The sequence below is a fragment of the Bombyx mandarina genome, chromosome 24, assembly GCF_030267445.1.
Source record: "Bombyx mandarina strain Sakado chromosome 24, ASM3026744v2".
Classification (NCBI taxonomy): domain Eukaryota; kingdom Metazoa; phylum Arthropoda; class Insecta; order Lepidoptera; family Bombycidae; genus Bombyx; species Bombyx mandarina.
In genome coordinates, this window is record NC_143230.1 from 5,785,303 (window position 1) to 5,804,359 (window position 19,057).

General features: G+C 39.0%; 2 protein-coding genes across 2 annotated transcripts in view; both read left to right on the forward strand.

Annotated features, from left to right (window-relative positions):
- Positions 1 to 658: 658 nt before the first annotated feature.
- The window catches only part of LOC114241127 (uncharacterized), a 29,895-nt gene continuing 11,496 nt past the window's right edge, over positions 659 to 19,057 (forward strand). The window contains exons 1-9 of the mRNA XM_089738202.1: positions 659 to 867; positions 1,153 to 1,359; positions 2,625 to 2,708; positions 4,090 to 4,200; positions 6,616 to 6,829; positions 7,979 to 8,049; positions 9,122 to 9,238; positions 16,293 to 16,355; positions 18,163 to 18,328. Coding sequence (XP_089594328.1) covers positions 832 to 867; positions 1,153 to 1,359; positions 2,625 to 2,708; positions 4,090 to 4,200; positions 6,616 to 6,829; positions 7,979 to 8,049; positions 9,122 to 9,238; positions 16,293 to 16,355; positions 18,163 to 18,328 — 1,069 coding nt within the window. The 5' untranslated portion in view covers positions 659 to 831. The remainder of the gene's footprint in view (positions 868 to 1,152; positions 1,360 to 2,624; positions 2,709 to 4,089; positions 4,201 to 6,615; positions 6,830 to 7,978; positions 8,050 to 9,121; positions 9,239 to 16,292; positions 16,356 to 18,162; positions 18,329 to 19,057) is intronic.
- LOC149499956 (uncharacterized) lies at positions 10,057 to 11,355 on the forward strand. Its single transcript, XM_089738203.1, has one exon. It carries the CDS (start codon positions 10,129 to 10,131, stop codon positions 11,338 to 11,340), a length of 1,212 nt encoding a protein of 403 aa, XP_089594329.1. The 5' UTR covers positions 10,057 to 10,128; the 3' UTR covers positions 11,341 to 11,355.

Consider the following 19,057-nt stretch of genomic DNA (forward strand, 5'->3'; position numbering starts at 1 on the left):
TTTTATCGAGGGAAAAATATAAAAAAAATGCTAATTTTTTTTTTTACGGAATTTTTTAAATTTTTGTTCACTACTGTGACTGCGGTGTAAACAAAACGGTGTAACTTTTGAACTAAATGATCTAGCCCGGTTAAACAAATTCCACAATGATTGGAAGTATTTAGGCGTCCTAGTTCCTAGTTCTAAGGTCTCGGTATAGTTACAACGGCTGCCCCACCTTTTAAACCGAAATGCATTACTGCTTCACGGCAGAAATAGGCAGGGTGGTGGTACCTACCCGCGCGGACTCACAAGAGGTCCTACCCACCAGTAAACCAGTAAAAAATCTCAGTAAACCACCATTTTACATATTTCATCCCATATCATCTAATCTCATTTAATTTAATTTCATCCCAGTTGATTAATGTCTCAAATTAATCATCTTCATTTCATTTCACTTCGTATTATGATTTTCCATAAAAATATCCCATATTATATCATCTCATCTCATTTAATTTCATGCCATGTTTCATATTAATCAATTTCATTTCATTTCATAGCACCATATTTCATAAAATAAAATAAATATATAAAAGATTAGGGTGTATGGTATGTTATCTATGCCTTTACATTTGGAAAAATAAAACTACTACTACCATAGATTATTCATATGTTATTCATTAAACACTAATTGACATTTGACAACCTACTACTTTCTGTGTGGGTGTGTAGAATTTGTGGTAAAATAAAAGAAAGTTAATTATTAAATAACCTTATTAAATAGTTTAAAACACTAAAGTAACCCTAACTCTAATTAACTCTATTATTAAAGTAAATATAACCAAAAGAGTCATGTCTGTTATTGAGGTCAGACATTTTCCACCGAAGGTAAATAATTTTTTCTCCGTAATTATGTTTATATTATTTTAATACTAGATTTTCAAATACACGATCTTAAGGGAAAATCTGACATTTAATTTAAATCGTATTTAATTGATTTATGTAATTGAAATGAATATTTAAAAAAAAGATCATGCACATTTTTTTGTTCGTAGTGTTCGTTTGCGTTTTTTGGCGGTTTTAGCGCAAACTGGCGCTTTTTTGAACATTGATTCTGATATTTTCCGCTACGGAGATACGAGAAAAACTAATGTTCAAATTATTATTTTTCAGTGGGATTTATCAATGATTGTCCGAAAACTAGCTACTGTGATAAGAGGAAACTTCTCGGCTTTGAACTTTGCCACTTCTAAGGAGGGCAGAGCATGCTACTTAAAATTGTCAGAAATCCTCAATCCTCATACAGTAGTGAACAGACTGAACAGAGCTACATTTGGATGCTATAGAATTAATGCACGCATACCGGAGGTTGTGCCACAAGTGAGTTATTATTTTCGTATATATAATGAAAACTACTTTCACTGGCTCACACAGTCCTGTATATGATCTACATATTATCTGCAACTAAAACAACTACCCTTTTTTTAATACACTTTTATTAGCTTCAGACGTATGTATGTTTGTAACGGAATCTTTGAACATGATTTTGACCCCCTTCAAAACGTCGGATTAACTCGAAATTTGGTGTACTTATTAAGGACCGATAACAATTCAAAAGAAAAAAAATGAAATTCAACTATATAATGAAAAATAAATAATAGTTTTAAAAAAACTAACAAAATACGCTTTTATAGAAAATCCAACTAAAAAATAGAAAATAAATTTGAATAAAAAATAGTGTAAGAAAAAAATATTTTATTGTAAATAAGCACGGGGTGCATGGTATCAGTAGTTATAAATATTTTATGAACAAGAAGAAGGGTTAAAGGGTTATTTTGATAATATCCTGAAAAGCACATTTTTAATTTTTTAGTTGGATTTTCTGAGCGTATTTTGTTAGTTCTTTTAAACTATTTTATGTATGACAAATGTCATTGAGCAAATCTCAATATGATAAAAATACCTAGTAAATACCTTTGTGTACTTTGGCGTATTTTAGCCCTAAGGAAAGCTATATCAACAAAAGCTCAGTTGCATAAGTTTGTCAGTTGAAAAAATTATATTAAAAACTGGAACGTTACTCCACCGGTGGAATAACTGTTCTCTGAATTTCATTCAAAAGAAAGTAGCAAAGAAACAAATTTTAATTTTGTGTTTTTATTTATTTTTTTATTTATTGCTTAGATGGGTAGACGAGCTCACAGTCCACCTGGTGTTAAGTGGTTACTGGAGCCCATAGACAACGTCTACAACTTAAATTCGCCACCCAACTTGCGATATAAGTTCTAAGGTCTCAGTATAGTTACAACGGCTGCCCCACCCTTCAAACCGAAACGCATTACTGCTTCACGGCAGAAACAGGCAGGGCGGTGGTACCCACCGACGCGGACTCACAAGAGGTCCTACCACCAGTAATTACGCAAATTATAATTTTGCGGGTTTCATTTTTATTACACGATGTTATTTCTTCACCGTGGAAGTCAATCGTGAACATTTGTTGAGTACGTATTTCTTTAGAAAAATTTGTACCCGCCTGAGATCTTAATTCAATTTAAAACCAAGTCAAAAAAAAAAGGCTTTCTTTAAAATTATTTTTTATACTACAATTTATTTTACAGTATTAAAAATTAAATATTACATTTCAGTTAAAAGTATCAAAGAAACCAAGAACTATACCGCCAAAGTTGAAACATAGACTTAACATTCCAATCGAAGGGAGTCCTACAGAGGTAACATCATTTAATTTTATTTTTTTCGATCGAATAAGCTCAAATGTTATAATGATATTCATAACAACTATCCTATCAAACTGGAAAGCTTGCTTTGTAACACAACTATATAGGATGGTTGTACGTCCTATGAGGTTTTGAAAAAAAAAACATATAAACTTGTTACAAATAATGTCTTGTTTTAAGAATTACATTAATTTATAATCTAGGCTGTAATGTTAATTGAGTAAATAACATTATTCACAACAAAAACAGTAAGCAACTAATGTTTTCAATTATGATAGAATGGCACGAATAGTAATATGGCCGGTGAAATTTTGATTGATTTACTGCTTAGTCTGTTTGTGCTTTTGGTAATTACATATTCTTTTGTATGTCATGTCATGTTAGTAAGTTCAGACAAAGACTAGTTAAGATATATTCTATTTATTTATTTATTATTAGATACTAGCTGACCCGGCAGACTTCTTAGTGCCTCAATCAATAAATAAAAGACCTAAGCTTTTGTATAAAATAAACTTAAACCAAACAAAAGAAATCGTCCGAAAAATTGTTATTTTTATTTGATTCCGAGCATTTTCATATTTATCACCCTCTTAAACCTTCTCTGGACTCAAAAATATTTCACATAGCTGAGCCGGCAGACTTACGTAGTACCTCAATCGATAAATAAAAGACCTAAACTTTTATATAAAATAAACTTAAAACAAACAAAAGGAATCCGTCCGACGGGGGACACATCAAAGGGAAAACAAAATTGTTATTTTTATTTCATTCAGAGTATTTTTATATTTATATACCTTTTAAACCTTCTCCGGACTTCCACAAATAATTCAAGACCAAAATTAGCCAAATCGGTCGAGCCGTTCTCGAGTTTTAGCGAGACTAACGAACAGCAATTCATTTTTATATACATAGATGTTACACTTGCTGAACACTGATTTACGAGGTTCATATACAATGTATAATGCGACTGTATTAGTTGACGAGTTATGTGCGACTGTCCTACTTCATAATGGTTCGATACATTGCAACCTTACTGCACATGCATGATAAGCTAACTTCATACGTCCTTACGGATCCATCAGATCCAATAGCCTTTGCATTAGACGCCTTCAGCTCTAACACTAGGAGCAGGCTTAGGGATCCCGGTAACTCGTCGAATGCATGTGTTACATGATAAGCTCATTTCGGGCGGCACATATTGTTTGTTGAATTTGTTGAAATGACAGACATTCAGATGAATTCAGTAAACAGTTAGTCTGTAAATTCAGGATCACAAACGTTGTCCATTTGCTTTTGGGCTTGAGAGATTTCAAAAATACGATGCTAGATTCACTTAGCAGCTTACAGCAGACACAATTTATTATGTCATTTTTAGGTTCTGGAAAATACAATAAAAGAAGTTATATCTGAATATAATCACAAGTTTCCAGGAGCATTTGTGATGGATAAGAAACTTGGAAAAAAGCTTATACTGGGAATGAGAAAGGTAAGGTGTTGAATATCTGTGTATATCTGTGAGAGAAGTAGATCTGTATAGATATGTGTATAGTCGGATTTTTTATTAGACGAAGTAAACTGACGTTTACTGTGTTGTCAGTTTTTGATGAAATAAAAATAGTGTTGTGACAAAGTGAACGATTGAAAAAACTCCTGAATTAATGAAATTGCCTCGATTGTCTAGTGAATAGTTAGTGTGCCGAACTGCCGATATCGGGCACGGGGTTCGAATTTTAGCCGTGCTTTGTACATACCAACGAGTTTTCGACGAAACATTATGTTCCTATGGTATCTACCTGTACTGAATACCGAGTGTTTTAAACATTAAGAAAAACATTGCGAGGAAGCTTGTAAGACTGTCCTATTTCCAATGCATCATATAGTTGAAACTATAGATGTATAAAATATAACAATTATAGGTACATAGGTAATGAAAATAAAAAAAACTGATTGTAGTTACATACTACTAGTAACATATTATTATATTGGATCACTTTAATACAATTTTATTGTAAAATATAAATAATATTCTTTTATAGTTTGAAATTAATGAGTAACTCTTCACACTCATTGTTCATTTATGTGATTGAACGAGAACTGAACGCATCACTATTACTTTAAATATAGCAACATTATTTCACAAAGTGACATTAGCTACTGTCAGCTGGCTTCGTCTAATTAAAAATCCGACTATAGGTATAATTGCCCATAACACCAATAGTTTATCCACAATGCAAAGGGGTCTTTTTCTAAATTGCCTACAAATTTTTTAACAAAAGTCTGCCGAGTTTCTCGCCGGATCTTCTCAGTGGGTCGTGTTTCCGATTCGGTGGTAGATTCTGCGAAGCACTGCTCTTGCCAGGGTCATTCTTAGTTACACTTCTGGTTTTAGCCCTGTGAGCTCACCTACTCGTTAGGGTGAAGCTGAAATAGCCTCTCAAGGCTATCAGCATAGGTAGAAAAAAAACTTGTTTGTGTATTAATGTCGTCAACAGGATAAAATTAACATGATGCTACATATTGGGAACATGATAAAATTAACACGATGGTACATATTGGGACCAAACAAATGAAAAATAATGTGCATACATTAACAAACAACCCTCTTACAAATGATAATATTGTGGTCTCTCTAAAATAACTATTAATAGATGCTATTATTATTCTAGCTACATTTCCACTTAACAAAGCAAATATATATATCAGATTATAGACTAGGTATTTCTTCTTTTTCTTTGCTCTGTGGCCTCTTCTTGGGTACAAGCCTCCTCCATATTTTTCCACCAGTCGCTGTCCTTGGCCAAATGCATCCAACTTGTTCCAACAGTCATTATTATATCAACAAACCATCTTTTCTCCTGTCTCCTGACATTTCGTTTGCTTATTGGGCTGAGCCATTTAGTAGTTTGGTAAGCCCATTTGTCATCCTTACATCTGGATAAGCCTCCTACCCAGTTCTGCATCTGTTTCGAACTAAAATGATAGATTCTATTTCAAACTACTAGATGTTAGTAATTAATTCTGCATGTTTTATAGATTAGAACGTTTGAACTTAAAAAAGGTCACAAAATAATGCTCAGGCAATAATTGGATCAGTTTTTTTTTCTTCTATCTAGCTGAGAGCCTAAAATGATATATTATATTTTAAACTACTAGATGTTTGTTAGTAATTAATTCTGCATGTTTTATAGATTAGAATTTATTATGATAAAAAGAACATACTAAACATATTATAAAAAAATTGAAATCCCATTGTACCTACTGATCATTACAAACTTATAAGCACTGATAATATCTAGTTGCTTATTATTAAACGAATATAACTGAATAATGATTGGATTTTGAATTTCCATGTTGCTGCTGTTAATGTTGTTCAAACATGTTTGAACGTTTGAACTTAAAAAAGGTCACATAATAATGCTCAGGCAATAATTGGAACAGTTTTTTATTTCTACCTAGCTGAGAGCCTCTCAAGGCTCTTTCAGCATAACCTTAACTAGTAGGTGAGCTCACGGGGCTCAAACCTGACGACGTTGCTAACACGAACCCTAGCAAGAGCAGTGCTTCGCAGAATCTACCACCGGATCAGAAACGCGACCCACTGAGAATATCCGGCGAGAAACTCAGTGGGCTGTGTCTGTGGATTAATTTACTCGTCGAGCCCTTCGTCGCAAGCGACGGATTCGACGAGAACGGTGACCGGTGCTTGAAGTACCTAAAAACACCGTTAGTGGATCGGGAGGATCCGAGATGACGTGTTTTGGGCGACGTCGACTGCTTTCCATTCTGTCCGCAGGATCGGGAATGTAGCTACCGGCGGCCACGATGAGAGGGTTCTCGTGTCGTGCCGCTTTTTCGAAGTGGATGGCCCAGACTGTACACACTTTGCACATAAATATTTCAGATAATCGCCCAACGCCTCGAACGTATTATGGAATCGGACGATGAGACAAGGGGAAGCTGTTTCAAGTTGAGTCTCGCTTACCGCAAGAGGCACCCTCACTTTACAGATTTTGAGTTTATCAAGAGCACTCTGCACAGTATCCAAGATGCTTCTGGTATGCCCAGGGATGAGATCAACGAACTCGAAATCAGTACCGTGACAAAAAATACGAACGGTAAGATTTTATTGAAAACATCACATAAGAAAGTACAGTATTACCTCCTGTCTTTGTACCTATAACGAATTGGCAAAGTCGGAGTTGGATATTTTTACTTAAAAATGTTCAAGGGCATCCTCCATTATTAAAATTACACTACTTACTATCTACTATTAGCGTAGATTAGGTAGTGTAATTGTTTAATGTATATTGTGAGTAAAATGATTTCCTTACATGCTGATATAGCCTCTCAAGGCCATCAGCATAGGTAGACAAAAAAATCCTGACATTATAAAGTAGATTAGTTTTAGTTATCGTGTTGTTTTTTGTAAATAAGTTGTAAGGAACATTGTGTGCAAACTTGCGCATTTGCAAAATGCACTTGCAAAAAAAAACTTGTCCCAGAGGGGGTGGTTTGTCAGGCGACAGCAAGGGAATGGTGTAGGCAGTGGGCTTTTGACATGTTCGGCCACAGAGGTCTCTGGTCCCAAAAGAAAAAAAGTATCATTTGTGGTACTAGGACAATGATTAAGGGGTAAATTCCAGTGCGTCCATTTTATTTCGGCAAAAAATATATTTATATATTTAAATGGCATTTGTGGTACTAGAATAATGATTAAACTGATTTTGAGGGTAAATTCCAGTGCGTCCATTTTATTTCAGCAAAAATGATACATATTTATGTTTTTTTTATTTTTTTATTGCTTAGATGGATGGACGAGCTCACAGCCCACCTGGTGTTAAGTGGTTACTGGAGCCCATAGACATCTACAACGTAAATGCGCCACCCACCTTGAGATATAAGTTCTAAGATCTCAGGTATAGTTACAACGGCTACCGCACGCTTCGAACCGAAACGCATTACTGCTTCACGGCGGAAATAGGCGGGGCGGTGGTACCTACCCGTGCGGACTCACAAGAGGTCCTTCCACCAGTGATTACGCAAATTATAATTTTGCGGGTTTGATTTTTATTACACGATGTTATTCCTTCACCGTGGAAGTCAATCGTGAACATTTGTTGAGTACGTATTTCATTAGAAAAATTGGTACCCGCCTGCGGGATTCGAACACCGGTGCATCGCTTCGACACGAATGCACCGGACGTCTTATCCGTTAGGCCACGACGACTTCGACGACGATGTTATTAAAATATCTTTATTTTCAGTTCCAGAATTATTGCGTTGCAAGAATATAAATGTAGTGGTACATAAATATGGCGAACTATTGAAAGCTAAGGTAATAATACTCGACACCACATTATTGTAATATTGTTATTGTAATATTATTTTATATTGTATGTATGTATTTTCTTTAATAATGTATTGGTAATAGTACATCGCAACATAGCTGCTGTATCTTTATCTGTCCAGAATTTCGGGTGATTAAACGGTTGTCTGGAAAAAATCACTTTTGACGATAAGACCGCCTATTGTGCAAACGTATCTGCTTGTTGACCGTTTTCTAATGTTAATTGGTATGCAATAAAGTATATTCTCTGTCCCTTTTCTCTCACATTGAGACGTGCAGAGTCTTATAAAGTAACTATAGAAGTAAAACTTCATTTGACCGACGTTTATAAGGTTTGTTGAAGTGAAAACTTCTTTAGAATCGTTGTGATTTCAAACCGGATGCAACGGAAAAAACGACAGGTAAGAGACACAAATACAAAAATGTGTAAGATGAAGCCAGCAAAGAATGAGACAGAAATATACATATTATTTAATACAGCGCCATCTGTGAGATTTTTTAATACTAACGTGTGTATGAAAGCTCTTGTAGTGAATTTTAATTTAGGATTATACGTGAAATTAAAATATCAATTCACAGAGGGCGCTACCTTACAATTATTTACTAATGACAAAATTTTACATATACTTAAGACGTTTAGGATAATTGTATTTTAATTTTGGAAGGTTTCACTTCTACCACGTGTGAATTACACATGTATTTTTTTTGTTCATTTAATTATTAGTAAATTTTTATGATAGCAAATTTTAGTCGTCTCTGAAAACCGTAATGTAAAATTGGCTTGAATTGTGTGTATACGCTTCACGAATGCCGACGGAAATATTACTTAATTTCTCTGTAAACTAAACCCGCAATGAAACGCGAAGTCAGCTGGTCGTGTTCCCTCGAGGTCGTTGACCTCGCGCGCCTTTGGTACACTGTTAGTTTTTTTGTTACTGCCTTCGAAGGCAGACGAGCGTGCAACCTGTCTGATGGGGATTGGTCACCGTGGCCCATGGACATCAGCAATTTGATTGTGATTTTTTTATGTTGACGCATGTGCGACGTCGCCTTGTCGCAGGTCGGGGAGCACTTGAACAATCTGGACACTGTCGCCTTGGAGACGGACTCCGAAGAGGTTAAGTCAAGGAAGAGAGTGCGGAGGCAACTCAAGTCTATGGCGCCTTGCATCAACCTGGTGAGTTGGAACGCACTCAAAATCAATGGCAAAGGCATTGGAGCATAATTCTTTAAAAAAAAAAACGCTGCTAATCACACGTCGATACAAACGATTGTCTGGAAGAGATTGCCTATACTACAATTTGCCTTTTTTTTTTTTTTTTTTTTTTTTTATTGCTTAGTTGGATGGACGAGCTCACAGCCCACCTGGTGTTAAGTGGTTACTGGAGCCCATAGACATCTACAATGTAAATGCGCCACCCACCTCGAGATATAAGTTGTAAGATCTCAGTATAGTTACAACGGCTACCCCACCCTTCGAACCGAAACGCATTACTGCTTCACGGCGGAAATAGGCGGGGTGGTGGTACCTACCCGTGCGGACTCCCAAGAGGTCCTACCACCAGTGAACCTTGTTGTGTGAGTGAAAGTTGCCTTGCCTATTTCTGCCGTGAAGCAGTAATGCGTTTCGGTTTGAAGGGCGGGGCAGCCGTTGTAACTATACTTGAGACCTTAGAATTTATATCTCAGGGTAGGTGGCGCATTTACGTTGTAGATGTCTATGGGCTAACCACTTAACACCAGGTGGGCTGTGAGCTCGTCCACCGATCTAAGCAATAAAAAAAACGCAAGAAAGTTGAAAGATCATTGGGCGTTTTTTACCCGCTTTTTTTAAAGTCGCGAACATAAACCAAAACACTTTTAAATCATAGTGCTTCCAATCATATTTAATATTATGTGGTTATTTTAATTCATAACAATGGGAAAATGGAAATAAAAGTAAAATGAAATTCATATTTTAAGTTGACTATTTGTCCTAATTACTAAATTGGATTGGAACGAGGAACTCAGTTGGACTTCGAAAATGTTGAGGAGATAGATGACAATGAACTACATTTTTATACGGGTATGGATAAAATTCAATTCAATAATATTTTGAATCAAACATCTTCTCTACGTGATAGAACCAACAGTTCTGCTACTGTTTTGGGACTGTATTTAGTTAAAATAAGAACAGGTGAACCAGACGAGCGTATAGCTTCTATGTTTAATATGTCGAGAAGAACATTGGAACGAAAACTAAAAATAGCTCGAGAATGTTTATCTGAAGAGTTTGTTCCCCGCCATCTGGGTTTGGATCACATGACGAGAGAAGATGTAGTAGCTCGCAACTTAACCATCCCGAGTCATATTTTTGGAGGTAACCAGAATGAACCTGCGGCCATTCTTGTGTGTGATGGAACATACATATACGTGCAAAAAAGCTCCAACTTCCTTTTTCAGAGAAGAACGTATAGCCTGCACAAATTCCGCAACTTAATAAAACCCTTTTTAATTGTATGCACAGACGGCTATATTGTAGACGTATTAGGCCCGTATCCAGCTATTACTACGGATGCCGAAATAATGCGTCACATGATGGAGGAGGAAGTTTGGTATTGGTTTCTGAACGCCAACGATATTTTCATATTGGACCGCGGCTTTAGAGACTCTATCCCTGCCATCGAAGAGCATGGATATGATGCACATATGCCGCCAACAAGGACGAGAGGAGAGCAGTTGAGCACAGTAGATGCAAATAAATCACGTCTAATCACTATGTGTCGTTGGGTGGTAGAGACTATTAATGGTCGCTTTAAAAAAGACTTCAAAATATTCCGCCATGTTTATTTTAATGTAGCGCTTACAAATATGATGACTGATTTTAAAATAACTGCAGCACTTATCAATGCCACTTATCAGCCATATAGAGATAACGCTCATGCCGCAGAGTTTATAAATATAATAAATGAGAATATAAATAGAGAAAATGAATTGGCTGATTACGTGATTCGAAACAACTTAAACAGGCAAAGAGTTGCATTCACGCCGATAGAGGCAAACAATCCCGAATTAAGAGATTTTCCACAATTAACTTACGACGAGCTATTTTTATTTACCTTGGGAATATACCATTTGAAATTGGCCAAATCTTATTGCCATGAACACATGCGGCCAAACGGAGTGTATATAATGGAATTATACCATCGCAGAGAGTTGGTAGAAAATAAAATATTAATACGAGGCAGAATACAGTCTCGTCACATAAGAGCAAAACGCTATTATACATTGTTGTGTTAGCGTGTATGGGGACAAGTGATACTCAAGACGGCCAGTGACACACTAACTTTAATTTTAAACATAACATTTCCTCCCTTATCAGTTCCAGACACATTAACTATTAAGACAAACAAAATTACAAGCTACACATTTAATAAAACTGTCTATAATTAACCCTAGGACGGTTACGATTAGGAAACCTGGGCTCCCTAATCTTTTGGGGCTCCAAGCTCGCCTCCTCTGCCTCGAAGAACAGATCCCCTTCTTCAGAGTCTTCAGACTGCGCGGGTCGACGCACTCCTCGCGTGACTGTTACGTGGCTCGGTTCCGGTGACTCCCGATTCGGCTGGTTGTCACATGCACTAGAGATTCCTGTGCGGCCGCTCTCCTCTTCCCTCTCCTCAATTGCACTCTCTTCGTCGTGTGTGTGAGGTCCGATGCCGCTACTATCATCACAAGGCGACGACATCATCCCCGTTGCCGGACTAGCAACGGTTGGAGCAATAGAACCGCTCAAGTCATCCGCCCAGGTTTGACTGGCACCACATTTGGTTTTGCACGAAAACAGCTGTTCAGAGTGCCTCTTGAGTTGTATTGAAGATTTAAAGTCTTTTACAATGTATACGTTTTTACCAATTTTCTTTAATATCACACCTTTACACCACGTATATTTATTATTAACAAGATATTTTTTGTACATAATTAATTGGCCTTGCTCAAAATTTCTGACTTTCCCTCCTTTTGTTTTACTTTGCGTACACTGTTTAGATGCAACATAATCAGTCAACGAAGCAGATGAAGGTGACGGCGGCGAACGCGGGTTCATTAAATCTAAACGTGAACGTAATTTGCGACCAAACACTAACTGTGCCGGAGACATTCCTGTTGTTGAGTGAATTGAATTTCTATAATCGAAAACGTATTTGTATAGTCGCATTTTGCTTTCCCTAGCATTTGTACTACTCAACAAACAAGTTTTGATACCCCTTTTGACTATTTTCACATAAGCTTCGGCTTGCCCGTTGCTTGCCGGATGGTATGCCGGCGAAGTCATATGAGATATACCGTTTAGTGTACAAAAATTAAGAAACTCCTGAGAACAAAAATTAGTACCGTTATCCGTAACTACCGTATGAGGCAATCCGTATCTGGACATGTACTCATACATTCTTTCAATGATCGCACTAGTAGTTGTGGAAGCCATCTCGTACACCTCAAGCCACTTGGAGTACGCGTCTACTAGGACGAGGTACATCCGACCATTCAGCGGACCTAGAAAGTCTAAGTGTACACGGTAAAAGGGTTGTGGGGGGTATTCCCACGGGCACACCGGAGTGCGTGGCGGAGTCGGTCGTAGCTGCATACACACCTCACATGAGCTAATCATATTTTCTAGGGCGTCGTCTAAGCCTGGAAACCAACATCGAGATCGAGCTTCAGCCTTTGTTTTAACTATGCCCATGTGTGAGGTATGCAACTCTGTTAAAATACGGTGACGCAAACTCCCTGGTATCACCACTTTATGACCCCTCATAACGCAACCATTTTCAACGGACAGTTGCAATCTACATAAGTAGTAAGGCTTAACTTCTGCGTTAATAATTTTTTTAGGCCATCCGTTTTGAATATATTTGATGACTTCACGTAATATGCTATCATTGCTGGTTGCGTTACGTAATTCAGTCACCGATATCGGGAGTGCGCCTTGCACTACGAAGCAAACATAAGAGGCGCTGTCGAATGCATCGACATCGACCGCTCCCGCTCCGCGCCTCGTCCCCTCGCCTCGACCACCGCACGCGCCCGCGCCGGCCGGTAGACTCGCACGAGACAGATAGTCCGCACTATTATCTGCACTCTTCACGTACTCGATTACATAATTATAACCAGTAAGAAAAATTGCATATCTTTGAAGTCTGTTTGCCGAGACTTCTGGGATGCCTCGTTGTGGGCCAAATATCGAGAGCAGCGGTTTGTGGTCCGTCCTTAGTATAAATGGATTTGACCTGCCGTACAAATATTGATGAAATCGACGAACACCAAATATAATCGCGGTTGCTTCCTTTTGGATTTGTGAATACCTTTTCTCGGCGTCGTTGAGCGTGCGCGAAGCGAAAGAGATAGGTTTTTCCTGGCCATCGGAACTCACCTGTGATAGAATAGCACCTAATCCATTGGGCGACGCGTCTACAGTGAGAATTATATTTGCATTAGGATTAAAATGGGCCAATACATTATCGGATGCTAACATTTTTTTTATTTCATTAAACGCCTTATCATGTAACTTAGACCAACGCCACTTTGTTTCTTTTTTTAAAAGTTCGTATAATGGCCCGAGAATACAAGATGCATTCGGTACAAAATTCCTATAATAATTTACTAAGCCTAAGAAAGATCGTAGTTGACTAACATTCGTAGGCGCCGGTGCCTTTAATATCGCTTTTATTTTATCGGGTGATTTCCTTAGCCCCTCTTTATTAATGGTAGACCCTAAATAATTAATCTCATCTTGAAAGAACTGACATTTAGACTTTTGTAGAACAAATCCTGCGTCTTGCAACCGTTGTAGGACCTGATGCAGTCTCTCAAGATGTTCAGAGTCATTGCGACCCGTTATGAGCACATCGTCCAATAAACACAGCGTGCCGTCCAGGCCCGCTAGCACTGTATCCATGGCTCGCTGGAAAATTGACGGCCCACTAGCTAACCCGAACACCAAACGCGTATACGCGAAGATCCCTTTATGCGTATTGATACAAGTTAACTTTTGGGATTCTTCATCCAGACAAAACTGTCCGTAGGCCATAGACAAATCTAATTTAGTAAATTTCTGGCCCCCGTATAGTTTAGAAAACAACTCGTTTACGGTAGGCAACGGATACTGTTCTACAACTAACTGCTTGTTTATAGTAACAGAGTAGTCCGCGCAGATACGGACCGAACCATCACGTTTCAATACCGGAACTATTGGTGACGCGTAGTCGGAATGCTCGACTGGTCGGAGTACTCCCAGTCCCACTAAACGGTTTATCTCTTTTTCTACTTTTTCACGCAGAGCAAATGCGACCGGCCGTGGTTTAAAAAATATAGGATGAGCACTTTCTTTTAATTTCAAATTAACTTTATATTTGTTGAATTTACCTAGCTTGTCCGAGAACACGGCGGGATATTGTTCCTGTATTAATTTCAACGTGTCATGGGTAGTGGCACATTTATATACGGGCGCTAGCTGCAGTTCAAATTGTGCGATGAAGTCGCGGCCCAGTAAAGGCGGTCCGCCATCGCGCACCACGTACACGTCGAGCTGGCGCGTGCGACCCCGCCACTCCACTAACAACTGAGCGCGACCGGCGCAACCTAACACGTCACCCGAGTAACTTAATAACTTCTTATTTGTGCTTAATAAGGGAATGTTTTTAAAATGTTCGTTATATGTATCTACGGACATAACGGTAACAGCTGACCCACTATCAATCTCAAAGTTCATTCTGATACCATTGACACACACGGCTTCGATTAATGGTTCACCTCGCAAAGATCGAATGTTACAAATTTTACCGTCGTCACCGTCACCTTCATCGTTCTCCTCCCTTACAACATAATTGATTCTTTTGCACATTCTACGCAAATGTCCTTTTTTGTTGCACTTCCTACAAGTGTAACTCGCAAAACGACACTCCGCGGCTTTGTGATTCGAAAAACCACACACGGAACACTTTACTTTTGCACTTTGAGGTACACTAGTCGGAGAACGTTTGCCTATTTTGTACAGTTCTGTAACGACAGCCTCGGTAGCAGCGCTTGCAGCAGCAGCCGCGCGGGCGCTGCGCAAGCTCTCAGTCAGCTCCACAGCCCTGGCGAAGGTCAGCCCGGCCAGCTCCTGCACGTACATTTTTTCTTTCTCCACGCCCGGCAGCATACCCATAATGAATCGATCTCTTAATGCTTCTTCTACATTGCTGAAGTTACACTGAGAAGTGAGACCTCGTAACCTCGCAGCCCACTGTGATGGTGTCTCCTGGGGTAGTTGTGTTGCGGCATAAAAATGATGACGCTCGCCAAATCCTACTGATTTTGGAGTGAAATGGTTGTCCAAGGCACTAACTATATCTTCGTATGGTACTTCTTGAACTTCTTTAGGCAGCACGAGATCAGCTGCCAGTTTGTAGGTAGATTCGCTGAGTGTGCTAAGCAATATGGCCCGTCTTTTGACTCCTGCTGGATCTTTCACCACGTTAATATCGTTCGCGATGAACCACTGTGTGAGTCTGCATCTCCAAGTCTTCCAAGTTTGCGTGTTATGATCGAAATTACTTAAATTTCCGAAAGACATTATTTTATTTTTTTTGGTGTGGGTACCTCGTCGCCAATGTTGTGTTAGCGTGTATGGGGACAAGTGATACTCAAGACGGCCAGTGACACACTAACTTTAATTTTAAACATAACATACATATATACTAATAAATCCGGCATTGCAAGGAAGACAAAGCCTCGAAGGGTATTACTGTTCCTGTATACACGGCCGCCGCTCTGTAGGGAGTTGCGCGCACATCGCCAGTGTGGTATACTTTTTATCTTGGGCTATATATCAAGAAGAATTTCACGCACCTGCGGCGTTTTTAGACGAAACTCTTGTAGATTTGGATGCGGCAGAATAAAAGTAAAGAGAAAAACATGTTTTTTTTATTCCTTTTTTCCTCTTGAATTATTGCACAAAAAAGTAAAAAAAAATATATTTTTTTAATGTCCAGTTTCTCCTTATTCCCACGGCTCACAGATATGGGACCTATACCATTGTAAACTAGATTCAATTGCCTATCCACCAGACCTAATTTCATTTTTGTTCGCTGTAGGTAAGTGTCCCATACAAAGGTGCCCGATGTCCTTTGTGTTGAAATTTTATTTATCAAGTAATTTAATGTGGACGAACCGTTAGTTACAGCGTACTTTATGTTTGATTTTTATCTTCGTAGATCATGAAAGAGATCCTCGAGAAGAAATTTTTATCGGTCAGGAATCAATTAGTGAGAATCAAGGTATGCTTTTATTTTTCTAAATATGTATCGCTATGACATGTCCTTCTTCAAACGAGGCTTGTGGAGAGTATTAAGCGGTAGGCAGCGGCTTGGCTCTGTCCCTGGCATTGCTGAAGTCCATGGGCGACGGTAACCACTCACCATCAGGTGGGCCGTATGCTCGTATATATATTTTCTAAATATATTATTATTGGGACATTTCCTCATTCGCTGGTAGCGATGGTACTGGACTGGTAGCGATTATGCGAGGCGAAGGGTGGTTTTTTTTTCTTCTTATCTATTTTAGTGACATCAAGGGGTCATACTAGATTCTCTGAGCGACTAGGTGAGCTCACGGGGTATCTAACCTGAGGACGTTGTCAACCAGAGCCGGATTTAGGGAAGGACAACAAGAGCCTCCAGAAACGTAGGGCCCGACAACAACAGAGACTTAGGAAAAAAAATCTTTCAAATTCCGACACAGTTAACACTAGTAAACATATTTTTCTTCCTCGGAAAATTTAATTACAGATAATTCTTGTCTCCGATGGTACACACATATCTACACATAAATTACTTATTGAAAAACTCGACTGATAATATTGTACATTTTATTTGGATAATAATTTGGGGCCAAGGGCCCTGCGCTCTTCTCTTACCTCTAGATCTCCAGAGCTCTAAACCCGGTCTAATTAATTCCGGCCGACTAATTTTCTTAGGTTGAGCCCGTGAGCTTACCTACCCGTCCGACTGTAGCTGGAATAGTCCTCTAGACCAGGGAACAGGAGGGGAAAAAAACACCCTGTATGTATATATGCCAGTATTGTCATACGCGCTCGCCACATAGCAGTAATAATTAGTCATATTCATATGACAGTGTTATTTCTTAGCTGCGAAAAGTATACGGCCAATTAGAATTGATTGTACAAGACACTTGCCGAAGATATTTCATTCACTGGTGGTAGGACCTCTTGTGAGTCCGCGCGGGTAGGTACCGTCACCCTGCCTATTTCTGCCGTGAAGCAGTAATGCGTTTCGGTTTGAAGGGCGGGGCAGCCGTTGTAATGTAAAGAGACGTTAGAACTCATGTCTCAAGATGGGTGGCGGCATTTACGTTGTAGATGTCTACGGGCTCCGGTAACCGCTTAACACCGGGTAGACCGTGAGCTTGTCCAACCATTTAAGCGATAAAATAGGATGTGTGGTGGTGTCGTGGGACACCGGATAGGAACGAAGTTCCTTATTATAAATATATTAATTTTAAGTTCTATTCGAGGTATAAAGAAAATAATTATTCGGGTATACATTTTTTATTATGATTTTTAAATTGATAAAAAAAATACTTTACAAAGTTATCAACTTTATTTTATCCACAATGATTTATAAGAAATATAATAGATAAGATTAATAAAAATGTTATTTTTTGTACGTTAATACAAACATAAGTCGTCGTACACTGTGTGCATTACTAATAAAAATCTTACGTTACGGACGTTTTTTCCCGGTTAGGGTACCCCCCTCCGCATCGTCCCATAAGGAACTTCGTTCCAATAAACAAACAGCTGATGTATTTGTGTTCAGTCCGCTGAGTTTCTCGTCGGATCATCTCAGCGGGTCGCGATTCCGCTCCGGTAGTAGATTCATTCTCGAAGCAGCTGCTCTTGAGTTGTTAGGTTTCCTTCGGAGGCGCTCGGGCGGTTGTTAGCAAATCCCACCCCTCCTGGCTGAGCATTTGCTCGCCCACCTGTCCTGGTGAAACTGGACAGGCCGCCGGGTCACCAGTAATCTTTCAATTATAAAAAAAGTATTTGGGTGTGCGCGTCGTCAGATCTACGGCGAGCCGTTCCTGCCGTCGAAGGAGGATCTGATGCCGTTGACGCGGCGCCTGCAGGCCGTGCGCGTGCGGCGCTCCCGCGTGCTCTACAACCTGCTGCTGCTGAGTGTGCCGCGACAGCATGCCGCCGCCGCGCTCGCCGCCGACGGGACCGCCCTCAGTGAGACCCGCCCCCCAACGCCCCGCTCCCCCTCGCACGCCCGCATTTAAATAACTAAAAAAATCGGTTGACTGTAAAGTCGGTTTCCTGACGATAGTTGAACGTGACAACGTCATAAGAAAATACTGATGGAATGGTTTCATTTTTCAATTATCGCAATTATCGTTGCTATAAACAATTGACACCACATTCACTTTCCACTGAACTTCATACTTGACGAAAACATGTAAATGTATTATTGTATAGCAGCTGTCCACGCGGATGCATCGCTCACTCAAGTAGGAGAGAGACAGATGTCGAACGTGGAGGCCGATTGTGCCTCTTTGTCTCTCGTTGCGCGCTCTCGCTTGCACTTCAAGCCTTAAATGGAACACCTCAGAGCGAGGTAACGCCGCACGAGTCATGTTTTTTCGTGCGTGCAGCCGGCCCCATCGAATTATAAGACGTTGTCACGTCAAAAAAAAACTAGTATCCAAGTTCCTTTGTTTATAATTGATGAGAGAATGTTAAGTGGTTAACTCTTGTTTTCATGTTCTTTTCAATTAGTTTTTTTGTCGTACTGATACCATTTAAATTTAACCAATTTTTCCGCTGATTGTAAAATTGCTGTAACATGTCATAGTGTGTTATAAGAAATTGCTGTACATGCCTGTAACTAACTTACATAACAGTACTTAATTTTATACATGTTGATTTTAAGCTTGAATGTTTTGTGTGTATTGCTGTTGG

Excerpts from the sequence above, each read along its gene's own strand:
- LOC149499956 (XM_089738203.1), top strand. The coding sequence starts at position 10,129 with ATGGATAAAATTCAATTCAATAATATTTTGAATCAAACATCTTCTCTA.